At 32.8% G+C, this 14,271-nt stretch overlaps 1 protein-coding gene across 1 annotated transcript in view; it reads left to right on the top strand.

Moving 5' to 3' along the window:
• Positions 1 to 595: 595 nt before the first annotated feature.
• slc6a8 (solute carrier family 6 member 8) overlaps positions 596 to 14,271 on the top strand; it is a 53,405-nt gene continuing 39,729 nt past the window's right edge. The window contains exon 1 of the mRNA XM_073819392.1: positions 596 to 1,524. Coding sequence (XP_073675493.1) covers positions 1,233 to 1,524 — 292 coding nt within the window. The 5' untranslated portion in view covers positions 596 to 1,232. The remainder of the gene's footprint in view (positions 1,525 to 14,271) is intronic.

The raw sequence follows: 14,271 nt of genomic DNA, 5'->3' as shown, positions 1-14,271 counted from the left end.
ATTTCCTACCATAAATATATGGAAACTTATTTTTAAATTAGTAATATGCATTGCTAAGAACTTCCTTTGGACAACGTTAGAGGCAATTTTCTCAATATTTAGTTTGCACCCTCAGAATGCAGACATTCAAATAGTTGCATCTTGGCCAAATGTTCATTATAACAAACCATACATCAATGTAAAGCGTATTTATTCAGCTTCCATATGATGTATAAATCTCAATTTCAAAAAATTGAGCCTTATGACTGGTTTTGTGGTCCTGGGTCACACACAATTATAATATATTTAATTATATATAATGTAAAACAAATAGATGTTATAAATAAAAGTACGAATTATATGTTAGAAGCGTAAGTGTTTATATGCATGAATTGCATAATACATTCAAATTGTGATGAAAATCAGTGAGCTGGAACCGCACTTGCTGTGTAGTATGTAGTATACAGTGTGTAGTGTGGAGCGTACGTGAGCGTTCCATTCCCTGTTTTCCTTAAGCGGGACAGAGGGGGAGGGCTGAGCTCCAAATGACGTTACCGAGCCCGTTAAAACACCAAGCGGCTTCGCGCGGACGCATCAGACAGTCCGTGCGCACAGAGCGACAGCAGCAGCAGCCGCATCTCCCGTAGACAACGACTAGCGTCTCATTTAAACATTCTGAGTGTGAAATACCGACGAGAATGATGGTCTGAAGAGATTTTAGGCGATCTAATTCGTGAATGTAATTCCATTACATTCATCTGATCAGCGCGCTTTGCTTTTGCAGTCTCCTCAGTCGCCTTCTCTCTGAGAGATTCACGTGCCCATGCGATTCTTCAGACTCACCTTTAAGTGTTTCGTCGATTGTTTTTGAAGGTGCTGTTTCAAATCGGTGTCTTTTTTCTTTTACGATCCGTTATTTCTTTTCCAAACGCGCTTTTTGATAAAAAACGAACCAATATTACCGTTGCCAATTTCGCCGAGAGAATCAAACTGCCATCCCTTGTAACCGTTTGACATTGAGGGGGAACGGAAAATACATTCGTAAAAGAATAAAACTGCTGGTTTTGTTAATTAAACGGATAAAGGACCAGATCCTGTGCACCTGAAGAGGAACAAAAGGGACATCTTAGTGTGAAATAAAAGACTTTGACTTCATCCAAAATAATAAGAGGTCAAATATTTATTTTTGACTGCTGATTTTAAGCCCTTCTCGAGTCTTGTGAGGAGGTTCGTTTGTATTGTTTACACGAGAGATGGAGAAATCCTCTCTGGACGCAGACTGCTGCGCACTGAACACGGTCCTGGTGGAGGAGAAGAAGGGCCATCTCATTCCCAATGGAAACGCGCATCAAGGCGTCAATGGGACCCTCAACGGCGGGCCCATATCAGCGGCCACCGGAGCTATAACGGTGGCGGAGAAGCAGGGCTTCCCTGAGCGAGAAACCTGGACCAGACAGATGGACTTCATCATGTCCTGCGTGGGCTTCGCAGTGGGGCTCGGCAACGTCTGGCGCTTCCCTTACCTGTGCTACAAAAATGGTGGAGGTAAGACGTCTTGATTTACTCTCTGCACCACATTCAGATCCCTTCAGATGACGTGCAGCCCCCTTCCCTCACCCCTCTCCCCGTGACGTCACTGCACAGTGGAGGACACCTCCTGTGTGTCTCAACTGACTCATTCATTCATTCATTCATTCATTCATTGACTTTGCCAAGCATATTGTCTCCCTCCCTGACGGGAAATTAGTCTTTATATCATTAAAAAATAGTTTAGAATGCGGTATTTCATATATATATATATATATATGTGTGTGTGTGTGTGTGTGTGTGTGTGTGTGTGTGTGTGTGTGTGACCCTAGACCACAAAACCAGTCATAAAGGTCAATTTTTTGACATTTATACGTTGAATAAATAAGCTTTCCATTGATGTATGGTTTGTTAGGATAGGATAATATTTGGCCGAGATACAAATATTTGAAACTCTGGAATCTGAGGGTGCAAAAAATCTAAATATTTCCAAATGAAGTTCTTAGCTGTGCATATTACTAATCAAAAATTAAGTTTTGATATATTTACGGTAGGAAATGTGCAAAATGTCTTCATGGAACACGATCTTTACTTAATATCCTAATGATTTTTGGCATAAAAGAAAAATGCAATGTATTTTTGGCTATTGCTACAAATATACCCTGTGCTCCATAAGACTGGTTTTGTGATCCAGGGTCACATATAGGAACGATACTGATTCAGACTATGCATATAATTGCATAAATCGTTTTAATTTTGCTTTTTGACTCTGTAGTATGAGTAGTAGCATTAATTTTAAAATGCTGTAGTCAGTAGTCGAAAAAAATGCATATGCAAATAATACCAAGGTGTTGAAGGTCCAGTGATGTAATGAGTGCTGTGGTGCCAATAAGTACTCATGGCATTATCATCATGATATCAATTAGCGATAAAGTACAGATATGAATATTGGTATACAATTTCGGTCTGTATCTTAAAAATCTGAAGGTCATTGCATTACATAAGAAAAAGTATCAAATCAAGTAGCATTTATTTATAAATGTAGCACAAACACAAGGTGATTTGATTAGTTTTTTAAAACTAAAACTAGATATACTGTTACAAATGGAGACAAAATGGCTTATTAAAGTTAACTTTGTTCTGAGAAAACCTTTAGCATTATTGTTTTAATCAGATGCCACTTGATCTTTTGTTTTCTAATGCAGTGATGTACCTTTTATAAGTATCAATTAAGTGTTCTTTTTAAGTATCCAAATACTACTTAGTGGCAACTTTGTGATTATACAGCTTATGAATAACTATCTATTTGCTTTAATGACCTGTTAAATACTGTTTACATTGGTTAATAGTAAAACCATTAAGCTTTTCTGTTAATCAAATCTGTCATTGCGCAAGTGTCTCGTGACATTGCTGTAGACAGTGGAGGTGCATACTGTATACGTGCAGGATCACAGGTTTGTAAGATGATCCAGTTCTTTGGGGTTTTTTTCCTTTAAGCTAAGGGGGTGTGTCTTAAATCAACACCCATATACTGCTGCACACTGACATTGTGCATCAACCTTCGCACACTTGTGTCTGAAAGCATCAAATGCAGTTATAAATGGATACTGAAGGAGAAAATGCTATTTATAGAATATATGAAAGCCTACTTTGAGCCTTATTGCACTGAAAGCAATGCATTAAAAAAAGCAGACAAGGTCACACATTTCTAAGCAACCATTAGAGGTCACACATGCTCTTACAAAAATAACTTTAAGGGAAATTCAAGGTTTTGTCTTAAAAAAAAAGTTAAAATATTGTAAAAAAAATATAGTTTTTAGAGAAAAAATGTTTAAAAATGATATATTAAAAATAATAATATAAATCATTCTAATATGTCGATTTTTTTGTTCAAGAAACATTTATTATTATTAATATTTAAAACAGTTTAAAACATATTTTTTCAGGATAATAAAAAGCTTTTGTAACATTATACACTGTACCATTCAAAAGCTTGGAGTCTAAGTATTATAGTATTTTTAAGTAAGACTTTTAATGCTTTTTGTATAAGGACATTTTTTAGCTCATCAAGGCTGTGTTTATTTGATTTAAAATACAGAAAAAAAAATATTGTGAAATGTTAATGCATGTTATTTTCTATTTTAATGTATTTTAAAATATAATTTATTATGCAAAGCTGAATTTTCAGCATTATTACTAGTATTCAGTGTCACATGATCCTTCAGAAATCATTCTAAAATGCTGGTTTATTATCAGTGTTGGAAACAGTTGTGCTGCTTAATGTTTTTCAGGATTTTTTGATAAATATAACGTTAAAAAGAACAGCATTTGTTTTAAATAGAAAACTTTTGTAACAATAAACACCTCGTTAAAAGTTTGGGGTCAGTAAATTTTTCTTTTTTCTCTCTTTGAAAGAAATTAACACTTTTATATAGCAAGGATGCTTTAAATTGATAAAGTGATAATAAAGACATTTTATGATGTTACAAAAGATTTCTATTTCAGATAAATGCTGTTCTTCTGTACTTTTTGTACTCATCAAAGAAACCTGAAAAAATTCTACTCAGCTGTTTTCAATATCATAATAATGTTTTTTTAAGTAGCAAATCAGAATATTAGAATGATTTCTAAAGGATCATGTGACTGGAGTAATGAAGCTAAAAATTCAGCTTTGAAATCACAAGAATAAATTACATTTTAAAATATATTCAAATAGAAAACCGTTACTTTAAATAGTAAAAATATTTTAAAATTGTCCTGTTTTGCTGTACTTTGGATCAAATAAATGCAGGCTTAGTGAGCTGAAGATACTTGTTTAAAAACATCTTAAAGGGGCATTTTAGTGCATTTAATTTTAGTTTAATTTGTCAACTGTGAAATGCTGTAGTAGTCGTCTCATTAGGTTTTGGGACACAGCCATTATCTAATGACAATGATACAAGTGGCATTTGTGGTCATGGTGCATCTCTCATCATCAGCTTCACTGATTCTCTCTCTTTTGCTCTATGAGTCATCTTCTGATGGCTATAGACTGAGAAGTCCAAGTCTGCGTAACACTTCAGGACGCCATTAGAAAGAGAACCATTGTATTTGCCTGAATGACGAAGCTGTCTCCCCGTGTCCCCGGCGCCCTGGATGCCATCCAGCGTTTGCTGAATGAATGGCCATACGTTAGCAGCGAAGCAGAATGTTAGAGAGTTTTTGTCTTGATGTATGGGGATGTTCTGTAGGGGGATACGATAGCATGTACGTTATATAAAACATGAAATAATTGATGATTATCTAGATAACGTTAGAATAGATGTATTAAAGTACAGTACACCTATGAGACTGCTGAAATTTATATTACATAATAGTTTATGTAATAGCAGAATCCTCTGTAGGTCTTACACTGCCAGCCAAAAGTTTGGAATAATTACAGTTTCTCTACAAAGTCTCTTGAGCTTCAGCCGGATATATTGTGAAATATTATTACTACTTACAATAACTGTTTTCAATCTTAATAATATTTTAAAATGTAATTTATTTCTGTGATGCAAAGCTGAATTTTCATCATCATCACGTCTTTAGTGTCACATGATCCTTCAGAAATCATTCTAATATGCTGTTTTGCTCCTCAGTTATTACTGGTTTTAGTATTCTTTGATGAATATAAAGTTATCTATAAATTTTTTTAATCACTTTTTTATCAGTTTAATGCAGGGCCAGTGCCAAAGAGGGTCATTCACAGGCCATTGAATTATAAAGCAAAAGTGAAAGTAAAAAGCCAGCACGCATATGAAAGCGATTGCATGCTTTCTTGAGCGTCAGCAATTGCGCACTTCCAAATCCACCCCGCTTAATGTGATTTCGGCAGCCACTTCCTCGCCGATTTATGTAATCTGGCTCCAGCTATGATTTAATGTGCCCTTGCTAAATAAAGGTATTCATTTCTAAAAATAAAAAATAAAATATTGGACTTGGCTACTTACTTAATTTTGAATGCTAGTGTATCACAGATTTTGTTAAATATTAAACAGCAACAAGTATTTTCAAAACTGATAATGTTTAGAAATGTTTCTTGAGCATCAAATCAGCATATTAGATTATTTCTGAAGGATCATGTGACACTGAAGACTTCAGTAATGATGCTGAACATTCAGCTTTGCATCACAGGAATAAATTACATTTTAAAATATGTTCAAATAGAAACTTACCAGTTTAAATAGTAATATTCCACAATATTACTGTTATTTTACTGTATTTTTGATCAAATATTCCTATCCTAAAGCATGCCAATCCTAATTTTTGGCCGTCTCTCACTATCCTTGGGAAAATTCCAATACTGTTATATATTATTATTATTATTATTATTATTATTATTATTATTATCAATATTTCAAATAGTTGATGAATAGAAAGATCCAAAGATCAGCAATTATCTGAAATAAAAAGCTTTTGTAACAATATACACTACACCATTCAAAAGCTTGGAGTCAGTATAATCTTTTTTATTTTTTATTTTTTGGAAAAGAAATTATAGAAAATATTATAATATTTGTAAGTAAGATTTTTAATGCTTTTTAAAGGACACTTTTCTGCTCATCAAGGCTGCGTTTATTTGATTAAAAATACAGAAAAAAACTGTAATGATGTGAAATGTTAATGCAATTTAAAATAGTGGTTTTCTATTTTAATATTCTTTAAAATATAATTTATTCCTGTGATGCAAAGCTGAATTTTTTTTAGCATCATTACTCCAGTATTCAGTGTCACATGATCCTTCAGAAATCATTCTAAAATGCTGATTTATTATCAGTGTTGGGAGCAATCGTGTTTTGCTTAATATTTCTTTACAATATTACTGCTATTTCACTGTATTTTTGATAAAATATGCCTATCTTAAGGCATGCCTATCTTAATTTTTGGCCATCTCCTACTAACTATCCTTGGGAAGTTTTCAATATTGTAATATTATTATTATTATTATTATTATTATTATTATTATTATTATTATTATTATTATTATTATTATCAATATTTTAAACAGTTGAGTAAATTTTTTTCAGGATTCTTTAATTAATATAAAGATCCAAAGATCAGCGTTTATCTTAAATAAAAAGCTTTTGTAACAATATACACTACACCATTCAAGAGCTTGGAGTCAGTATAATTTTGTATTTTTTTATTTTTTGGAAAAGAAATTATAGAAAATATTATTCAGTGTTGGGAACAATCGTGTTGCTTAATATTTCTTTACAATATTAGTTATTTTACTGTATTTTTGATCAAATATGCCTATACTAAGGCATACCCATCTTAATTTTTGGCCATCTCCCACTATCCTTGGGAAAATTCCAATATTGTTTTCCTGTCTCATTCAATTATAGTCTGAAAAACATCTCAATGTTTTGCTGAATGTGTGAATTGTAACAGTGATCTTTATTTCTCTTCTAAAAGCGGGGTTTGTCTTCGGATGCCTGCGGTGAGAGAAATGTCGAGACTTGACCGATGTTGTGTTAGCACTTGGGTTGCAGTTCCTTTCTGTCCTGACAGATTACTTGATTTCATTCTCATCTGGTTATTTAGACAGAGAAGATGTCAGTGTGTTTTGGATCTGAGGTCTCAACCACCTGTGGTAGAGAGGGGAAAGGTCTTGGAAACCGACTGCTGGGAACATTTTTACCAAGACCATCAATTCCTCCGAAAACAATAAGCGATTCAAATAAGACGTGGCAGCTCGAGAAAGATGAGATGCATGAGTGTCCAGTGAGAATTGGCTGACTCTTGGAGCTCGTCTTGCTCAAATAGTTACTTTACCCCCAACAAGGAGCTCTAAGGTAACAGAATTACAGCGTCCCGGTACAGGTCGCCAAAATCGACATGGCGTCTTTGTGTGGTAGACTAATAGGCTCCTGAATTGTTTTGCCAAATCAAGTCAGGCCTGTCAAAGACCAAAAAGGTCCTGCTGGCAGGAGGAGAGTAATTGCGGATCGTGTCACACACTCTTGACTTTTACTGTGTTCACAGGTGGAGTCTGTGAGATACTTGTGATATTTACTTTCCGTACTCTGAGAAGACAAATTTAGCTGGGGTCAAATGGACAAATTTAAACCTGTGGAATCTGTTATTTCTGAATCGTGGGTTTTGTCTTTCTTAAAAGGAGCAGTTCACCTAAAAATATATATTTTTTTTTACTCATGCTCATGTGTTTGAAAACCTGTATCACTGGTTGCTTGTACAATGAAAGTGAAAGGTGACCACGGCAGGCAAGATTTTAATAAAAAGTGACTTGCACTTCCAGTCAAAATTTTTGATTCCTTGATTCTTCATGGTTTTTAAAGAAGTCTCTTCTGCTTGCTTTTATTTTTTTATTTTGCAGATAAATGCTGTTCTTCTGAACCTGAACAATTCTACTATTCTATCTGTTTTTAACAATAATAATAACAATAATAATAATAATGTGTTTTATGCAGCAAATCAGAATATTAGAATGATATCTGAAGGATCATGTGACTGGAGTAATGATGCTAGAAATTCAGCTTTGAAATCACGATTAAATTATATTTTAAGATATAATTAAATAGAAAGCTGTTAATTTAAACAGTTAACATATTTTTAAATGTTACTGTTTTCTGTACTTTGGATCAAATAAATGCAGGCTTGGTGAGCAAAAGAGACTTCTTTTAAAAAAATTCAAAATCTTACTGTTTAAAAACATTTGACAAAAATGACCTTTTTTAGTAATTTAATATTGTATGCTATCATAGCATTAATTAATATTTTTAATTAGCTTGTTTATATTTCAGTTTTAATTTGAGTCTTTTTATATGCATTTATAATTTATTTATATTATTATGTTATATTATTTATATGTGACCCTGGACCACAAAACCAGTCTTAAGTCGCTGGGGTATATTTGTAGCAATAGCCAAAAATACATTGCATGGGTCAAAATTTTTGATTTTTCTTTTATGCCAAAAATCATTAAGAAATTAAGTAAAGTTCATGTTCCATGAAGATTTTTTGTAAAATTCCTACTGTAAACATATCAAAATGTAATTTTTGATTTGTAATATGCATTGTTAAGAACCTAATTTGGACAACTTTAAAGGTGATTTTCTCAGTCTTTTTGATTCTTTTGCATCCTCAGATTTCTGATTTCAAATAGACGTATCTCAGTCAAATATTGTCCTATCCTAACAAACCATACATCAATAGAAAGCTTATTTATTGAGCTTTATATATAAATCTCAGTTTTGTCAAATTTAACCTTATGACTGGTTTTGTGGTCCAGGGTCACGTATTATATATGTATATGTTATTGTTATATGTTTGTATTCAGCTTTAATTTTATTCTATTTCTTTTTTTAGTAATTTTATTACTTTATTTCAGTTTGATGACAAGGCAACATTTCTATTTTGTTTTTATCTAATATTTATATTTTATTGGATTTTGGCTTTATTTCAATTAAGCAATATTATTTTTAGTAGTTTTAGTTAAAAACAACACCGATGCAAGAGTGCAAGTAATACAGGTTTGGAGCGACATGAGGGTCATTAAATAGTAAATTAATATATGTGACCCTAGACCACAAAACCAGTCATAAGGGTATTTATTTTTATAAATGATATTCATACATCATGAGGTTTATACATCCGAATAAATCAGCTTTCCATTGATGTATGTTTTGTTAGGATAGGACAGTATTTGGCAGAGATGCAACTTTTTGAAAATCTCAAATATGAGGAAAACCGCCTTTCAAGTTGTCCAAATGAAGTTATTAGCAATGTATATTACTAATTAAAAATTAAGTTCTATGTACGGTAGGAAATTTACATGATCTTTACTTAATATCCTAGTGATTTGTGGCATAAAAGAAAAAATGACAATTTTGACCCAAACAATGGATTGTTGACTATTGCTACAAACAAACCTGACTGGTTAAAGACTGGTTTTGTGGTCCAGGGTCACATATATGGCAGTAATTGCTAAAGAAAAGTGTTTCTCTGCGTCCCTCCATTAACTCGAGGTGTTTGTATCTGGAGACTTTTGATACAATGTTGCTAATTCATTCCTAGCCAAATCACTCGTGACAAGAGGTTTCTCCGCACCTGTACTGAAGATTGGCTGATTTCCCGAATTCCCTTTAGAGAGTTCAGATTCTATTAAAACAGTCTAAACTTCTTGATGTGAACCAATTAAAGTTAAGAGAGCCCTGATGTGTGTTCATCTGTAGTGCTCGCTTAGGTTAGAACCACTAAAAACTTTACTTAGGATAGTTCACCCAAAATGAAAATTCTGCATTTAATGTTCCGAACCTCTAAGACCTTCATTCATCTTCTGAACACAAATTAAGATATTTTAGATCAATTTCGAGGGCTTTCTGACCCTGCATAGACAGAAGGACATCAAACAAACCCCTAACCCTAGGTATTAAACTTTTGCATACTCTATTACTCTGCATTAATTTAGAGTGTGTTACTTGATAACTCAGTGTCTCCTGTAAGATTTTATGATAGAGGTCATAGATCACATTAGCTGCCTTGTCTGTTTCTTTATACAGCTCTGCCTTCACTTTGGTGAGCTGCTCACTCTGCGCTATCTGAGGTCACAGATCTTTCATTGAGCTACTGGGATTGACGCTCTGCCGTCACTAACGCATATACAGTATGTACTGGTAGACGCAGTAACGGTCCAGACTTTCTGTTGCCAGGTTACTGGCTGTTTTTGCAGCATTGTGTAGCGGTGCATCAGAGTTAAGAGAGGCCAAGCTGAACAGAACGGTGGCCACATAGTCAGTAGATTTATGATCTCTGCAGTAAAGCCCTCTACCTGTCCTTGAGTGCTGGATCTGCAGTACAGTATCACAGCCCAGCTGAAATCTCCCATACTCTAATTTTAGCACTGTGACACATTTTAATAACTGTCTGGTATTGTTATTGTGCTTGAGCACACAAAGCAAGCAGATTGTTTTATCATCCAGGTATTAAAAAAATATATTTTTTGTAGAGAAAATGTCACGTTTTAAGAAACGTGATACCATGTTGCATTTACAGCATACGCATACAGAAAATTAGATTTATTTCAATAAATCATATATATATATATATATATATATATAGACTATTTATTTTTTGTGATTTGTTTTCATATGTGACCCTGGACCACAAAACCAGTCATAAGGTAAAATTTTACAAAACTGAGATTTATACATCATATGAAAGCTCAATAAATAAGCTTTCTATTGATGCATAGTTTGTTAGGATAGAACAATATTTGACCGAGACACATCTATTTGAAAATCTGGAATCTGAGGGTGCAAAAAAATCAAAATACTGAGAAAATCACCTTTAAAGTTGTCCAAAGTTCTTAACAATGCATTTTACAAATCAAAAATTACATTTGATATATTTACAGTAGGAATTTTACAAAAAATCTTCATGGAACATGATCTTTACTTAATTTCTTAATGATTTTTGGCATAAAAGAAAAATCTAAAATTTTGACCCATGCAATGTATTTTTGGCTATTGCTACAAATATACCCCAGCGACTTAAGACTGGTTTTGTGGTCCAGGGTCACATATATGAATGTATACAGTATATTTACAGAAAAATGTTATATGTATGACATTAATAAAATAAGCCTACTATGGATAAACATTTATATTATAAATAAAATAATTTATTTTAAAAGCTTTTGAACAGTAATATTTTTTGCTTTTTTAAGAAGTCTCTTCCGCTCACCAAGTCTTCATTTATTTGATTCAAAGTACAGCAAAAACAGTAAAATTAAAAAATATATTTACTGTTTAAAATAAAAATGTTTTCTATATGAATATATTTTAAAATGTAATTTATTTGTGCGAATAAATCTACATTTTCAGCATCATTACTCCAGTCTTCAGCGTCACATGATTCTTCAAAAATCATTCTAATATGCTGATTTGCTGTTAAAGAAACTTTATACATTTTATTATTATTATTAATATTTTTAAAACAGTTGAGTACATTTGTTTAGGATTCTTTAATAAATAGAAAGATCCAAAGATCAGCATTTATCTGAAATAAAAGGCTTTTGTAGCATTATACAATATTCCATAGAAAAACTTGAAGTCAGTATAATTTTTTGAATAAAGATTAATAATTTTATTTAGCAAGGATGCTTTAAATTGATCAAAGTTGATTACAACAGATTTCTCTTTCATATAAATGCAGTTCTTTTACTTTATATTCTTTAAAGAAACCTGAAAAAATCTACTCATCTGTTTTTAACTTAATAATAATAATAATAATTTTTTTTGTTTTATTAGCAGCAAATCATAATATTAGAGTGATTTCTGAAGGATCTTATAACTTGATTAATGATGCTAAAAATTCAGCTTCGAAATTACAATAATAAATTGCATTATTTAATAAATAATGTTTAATAATTTATTAAAATATATTCAGAAAGAAATTATTTTAAATGGAAAAAATATTTCAAAATTGTACTGCTTTTGCTCTACTTCGCATTAAATAAATGCAGGCTTGGTGAGCCATTGAAAGAGACATTGAAAATCTTACTGTTCAGAAACTTTTGACTGGTAGTGTATAGTGCATAAATGGGTAAAGTAATTATAAATATACCATATATTATACTTTTTATCCAGTTGCATGTATATAGCCAAACATCTAAATTTAATTTCCGACATTAATAAGCCTACAAAATGGCTTAGTTTAAAATTCCCATATTCAAATGACATTTTAAAGCGAGCTCTGTTTTAATGAGTCTGCTTCTCAATGGGAAGGCATGAGAAGGCCAGTGATGCCAGCACAGCAGGACATGTTGGCGTCTTGCCTGACTGACATCAGTTCCTCGCTCCACGTGGACGGGCGATTAAGAAGAGCGTCTGTTAATCTTTTAATCCCCTTTTTCTGACTGGGGCATAACCGTGGGTGCTTTAGGGTTCAGTCGTGGTGTATTCATATTCTGTCAGTTTATCTTTGTAGGGTTTCAGTATGCTGGAAATATTGTTGTTGCTATAGAGGTGTAATAGTGTAGTGCACTGAAGTTTATATGTACAGTATACATTTTCTCTCAAGGCATGGCGGTTATGTGAATTAGGAAATTCATTTACCTGGAAGATACCACCGTAACGATTTTACAATCTGAACCAATCAGGTTTGTTCCAGCAGGTGACAAATAATAAAAAAAAGCAAGGTGTGGTTGAAGTTACAGGAAACAAGAAGTGTTTCGCACAGTTGAGTTTTTGAAGTATTAATCATCCATATGAAAATTGTGCAAGAGAAAGGTTATGCAAGTTCAATTCATAATGCTACTTTGCTGTATATCGTTTTGTACTTTGAAAGCATGCGGTGATAGCCATCTTAGCTAGTACATACTTATGCTGGAGACCAGTTAATTTTCACCTGGTGATGCATGAAGACAATGTCATTGGTTTCAGAATAGACTAAGCCATATGTGTTAACAGAGCGTCCATATCCATCTGTTGTGTAGGGGGGAGGTGTGGGAATCTATATTTATAGCCTTCCCTCATCACCCAAGAACCCAATCAGTTCTGCTTGTTTTCAGTGGAAGCGCTTCTCGTTTGTGCTTCACAGGATAACGTGAACTGCTCAGCTGGGCTTCATGCTGCACACTCTGCAAACAGGATTCAGGCGATCTCTAACTCCCATTGCATTTTTAGCTCATCCAGAATAGAAAGCTTAGCATATTTTCACCACACCTGAGGTGGCTGTCTAGTCGTGAGCTGGTAAATGTTAATGGGATAATGTGCGGTCAGTGTACAATCATTATCATAAAATAAACTCAGGGGGTTTATTTTGTTATAGTGAGACGCTGACTGAACGTTACTGAGAATTATGTGGTTGCTTAGCAAATAAATAAATATATGGATGTAAATATTGTTTTATTAGCTATTATGAGGCTGCAAAGAGACTAGACAGCACAGCTATGTTGGAAGCATAAGTAGGCAGTGACACATATAGCATTGCTATGGGCAACAGTTATTATATCAGACATATCTGGACACTCAGTGTTGTGACTGGCCAGTCTGAATCAAGTATATCATATAAAAAAATACATTACATTAGAAGTATTCACTAGAGCTCAGTAGATTAGAAAACACTTTTTATTGATGCATGCTGCTTTAAATTTGATCAGAGTTTAACTTAACACCCAGCATATTAACATATTTTATTGTTATTTTAAAGAAATGAATGCTTTTATTCTGAAAGGATGCATTACACTGATTAAAAGTGACAGTAAAGACATTTATAATATTGCAAAAGTTTTCCATTTCAAATAAATGCTGTTCTTTTGTAGTCTATTCATCACAGAATCCTACAAAAAACTGTGTAGTATGGTTTCTACAAAAAATATTAAGCAGCACAACTGTTTTTACACTGAAAATATGAAAACATTTATCTTGAGCAGCAAATCAGCATATTAGAACGATTTCTCAAGGATCATGTGACACTGAAGACTAGAGTAATGATGTAATTTTTTATTTTATTTTTTGCATCGCAGGAATAAATTACATTTTTAAAATATTAAAATATTTATATTAAAATAGAAAACAACTATTTCAAATTGTAATAATATTTAACAATAGCGCTGTTTTTACAGGATCATACAGTATTCTAAATCATAAAAAATTTATGATTTAAAATATTAGTAACATGTTGCGGTTAAATGAACATGCTAAAAATAGGGCCATATGAAATCCCTATGAATTTAATTTTTTCTCAAGTTACACTTTTAGTATTTAGTAGTTTTTA

This window comes from Garra rufa, chromosome 15 (assembly GCF_049309525.1).
Source record: "Garra rufa chromosome 15, GarRuf1.0, whole genome shotgun sequence".
In the NCBI taxonomy this organism is placed as follows: domain Eukaryota; kingdom Metazoa; phylum Chordata; class Actinopteri; order Cypriniformes; family Cyprinidae; genus Garra; species Garra rufa.
This window is presented reverse-complemented; position numbering and strand designations above follow the sequence as displayed.